This window comes from Oncorhynchus tshawytscha, linkage group LG30, assembly GCF_018296145.1.
Source record: "Oncorhynchus tshawytscha isolate Ot180627B linkage group LG30, Otsh_v2.0, whole genome shotgun sequence".
Lineage (NCBI taxonomy): Eukaryota > Metazoa > Chordata > Actinopteri > Salmoniformes > Salmonidae > Oncorhynchus > Oncorhynchus tshawytscha.
In genome coordinates this window covers 41,135,213-41,138,503 of record NC_056458.1, presented here as the reverse complement: position 1 = coordinate 41,138,503, position 3,291 = coordinate 41,135,213, and the positions used below count along the sequence as shown (strand labels likewise).

At 42.2% G+C, this 3,291-nt stretch overlaps 1 protein-coding gene across 1 annotated transcript; it reads right to left on the bottom strand.

The window, feature by feature from the left end:
• Positions 1-516: 516 nt before the first annotated feature.
• Positions 517-2,790, bottom strand: LOC112228093 (POU domain, class 4, transcription factor 3). Its single transcript, XM_024393216.1, has 2 exons — positions 2,547-2,790; positions 517-2,233 (listed from the first exon to the last, which is right to left on the bottom strand). Exons 1-2 carry the CDS (start codon positions 2,664-2,666, stop codon positions 1,337-1,339), a joined length of 1,017 nt encoding a protein of 338 aa, XP_024248984.1. The 5' UTR covers positions 2,667-2,790; the 3' UTR covers positions 517-1,336.
• Between the last annotated feature and the right edge of the window lie 501 nt (positions 2,791-3,291).

Sequence of the window (3,291 nt, the reverse complement as noted above, 5' to 3'; positions counted from 1 at the left end):
CTGGTAACAGTGCGTCAAAGAAGAGGAAAACATAAAGTGTGTCTCTTATTGTTATTGTTGCGTGGTGTTACATGGTGTTTGACTTTGGTTTATAAATTCAGCACTGAAAATCATTGTTTTTCTTCTATATTTATGTGCTATATGATTCCTTTTAAATCGTAGCAGAGCATTGGGAATTCATAAATACAACACGTCAAGTTATCTGTGAAACTCAAGGTTATACAATGATTTTATTGCCCATCTGTATCTTGAGGCATGATTTATTCAAAGACCACGGAAGAACAAACCCTGAGTCAATTTTCCCTTACTCCAACCCCAGAAACGAAAGAGATATTGTATTTAACATAGACTCACACAAATAGCAAAATTACTTTAAGCCTAGGTAAACGTTTTCTTCCTGTCTTTAAATTAAGTGATAATGCTAGGTCTAATTATCTACAACTGACAAAAACACAAATTAAGCATGTCCAGTGTAATCAAAATAATCAATTGCTGATTCAATTGAATTGTATAAAATATTCAATGATTTATTCATTCATTTTCAACTTCACACATTTTGTCAAGTAAAATTCAAGAGTGAAGAAAAATACTAACAATATTTCAGTGATACTCCAAACTGTTTTACATGTTCACATCAAAATACGTAATGTCAAAATATAGCAGCTTTTCCATGCCCGTTTGACGTGCCTTAGTTACAATAGTGACATTTTGAAAATGACTAAAGTAAATCAACTCGTGTTGTGTCGTTAATATTGTGAAATGTGATTTTCCTCTTTTGCACACAACTGTGAATGAATTTGTCAACGAAGTTCAGCTAGTTCACAAAGAGAGCATATTAATTTGCAATATGTTTTTAAGGGGGGGGGGGGTTAAACCGATAGAGTGAAAACACATTAATTCCATCCTATACAAGTATGAATCCAAACAGTCCGAGACATACAGTAAATGTGAAAATGTTGGTGTAATTGATTAAATTGTCCAAACAACTAACCGAACTTACGAGCATTCAACAGGACATCTCACATGATAGAGACAGGTCATTTTCTATAGGTCTATTTGTTATGGATATGTGATTGAAGAGAGTTGTGATATGCAGTCAAGTAAAAGCAACAACAACGAAAACTTAATCCAAGAGACCTTTAGCACAACACGTTTCATTCCAATCTACAACATAAAATGTGCCCGTTAGAGGACAAAAAAGTGAACGAGACAACATAATGAACATTTAAATAAATCTATAGAGTCTCGGTTGTAAATTCCAGTCGGACATGATGAAATGTTGATAGATCCCTGTTATCTCTTCAAAATGTCGTATTTTATGCATAATGTTAATTAACTAATGCACAGCAGAATATTTCATCCTTTTCTGTTTTTGCCTTTGGTTGCAAAACCACACACGAACCACGTTTTTTTTAAGGTCCAGCTTTTCAGCAATTGCAGCAATTTTTTCCGAAGATGGACGGGGCTGGATCGCAAAATATGCCTCCAACGAGCGCTTCTCAGGTGCGGCTATCGAAGTGCGTTTTCGTTTCCTTTCGTTACCATTAAAAAGATCTGGCTTGCTGTTTTTCTCCCGGTAAGCAGCCTCGGCCTCCTCGAGCCAGGCTTGGAGGACAGGTTTTAGCGCAATCATATTATTGTGAGAGAGGGTGAGGGACTCAAACCTGCAGATAGTACTCTGGCTGAGAGAGCCCACCCCTGGTATCTTCAGGTTGGCGAGGGCTGAGCCAACGTCCGCCTGGGTCACCCCGAGCTTTATCCTCCTTTGTTTGAATCGCTCAGCAAAGGCTTCCAGCTCCCTAGGATCTGACTCCACGTCGTTGACACACGACATTCCGTTGTGCACAGATAGAGAGTGCGGATGACCCATGGCCATAGCCTGGTGGAGATGACCCATGGTCTGGAGGTGGTGCTGGTGCGTGGTAATCATAGAGGAATCCGGAGCCCCCATCCCGCTCACTGAGAGACTGGACGAGATGTGATCCAGAAGATCCCCCTCTAAATTCTGGTTGAGGTGGTGGTGGTGGTGGTGTTGGTGAGAGGTCAGGGTGGAAGGATGGGAGATGGGCACCGTAGAGGAGTTGGAGGTGCAGGGGACACTACTCATGGTATGGTAAGTCACGTCTGGCTTGAAATGGTGACTCTTGCCGTGAGAGACTATGTCAGCAGCCGCCAGAGCTTCCGCGCGTGCCAGTAGACTCTCATCAAAGCCACCGAAGATATTGCCCTGGAGCTGGAAGCAAGAGTGCGCATACTGGAATCAGTGGGGAATTCTGTCAACTCAGAATTCAAATAAATGTTAAGCACAGGGAGAACCCTCCTCAAAGCACAGGTCATAAACATTAATATGAAAGCAGCAGCTTTGCTTGAATAGACGAGATGATGAGAGAGCGAAAGAGAGGGAGGGGGAGGGGTTGCGAGGGAGAACGAAAGAAAGAACGAGTACGAGAGTGGATAAAACAAAGTCCTTTCTGATCCACTTAAAACGTCTTAAATTGATATTTGTTCATACGTTTGTGCCTCAAATAATTGACTGAGAAACATACCTGCGGGGCAGGCAGACAAACTCTGCGCATGCCTTCCGAACTCGCGTGCAGGCCAGAGTATTTGGGCTCCTGCAGCACAGGGTGCATAGAGAAATGCTGCTTTCCGTTCATGGTCATCATCTTCGATGCGCACCTTGCAGGTAAGTGGCCCTGACATAGAGGCAGGCTCGGTTCTCTGGCTCGTTGCTGTTAGTGAGCTATTTCCATTGGCAGCGCCTCCCGTTCTGCCTCTCTCACCCCACCTGCTCCTTTACTCAACTTACAAGTTACAAGTCATGGGAATGGGCTGGGTGCTGTGCGCAAGCGTGATGCACGGTTGAAAGTGAACGCAATTAAATTGCCCATGAAACTAAAAACAATGAGGCTCATTATCAGCTATACATAACATGTGATAATGGATTATAAATATGATTAGGCCTATACAATTGTTTGTTCATATTCTCAATAAACTACTCTAGGCCTATATATTTCTGCTGCATTAACTTGTGGTTCCAGACGTAATATAATGAACACAGATCATGTGTGCAGTCTATTTTTATTAATTTGTCATGTTTTTTAGCAGTTTTATCCTCATCAAGGGTAAAACAGGAGCGTGGTTAGCTTCAGCAGCATGGACAGCTCCAGTATTGGCTTCTCGAGGCGACAGGTGATTCCCACACAGTTAAATGAGGGAACCGTGCTTCGGCCAGTCTTCAACAATCAGAGGGTGTGGCAAATGAATAGCAGACGTGAAATCTAATTCCAC

What these genes read in the sequence shown, in the direction of transcription:
- LOC112228093 (XM_024393216.1), bottom strand. Translation starts at nt 2,666, where the DNA reads ATGATGACCATGAACGGAAAGCAGCATTTCTCTATGCACCCTGTGCTG. An exon ending in TTTGTCTGCCTGCCCCGCAG is followed by an intron (nt 2,234 to 2,546) that starts GTATGTTTCTCA and finishes TCTTGCTTCCAG; the next exon opens with CTCCAGGGCAATATCTTCGG.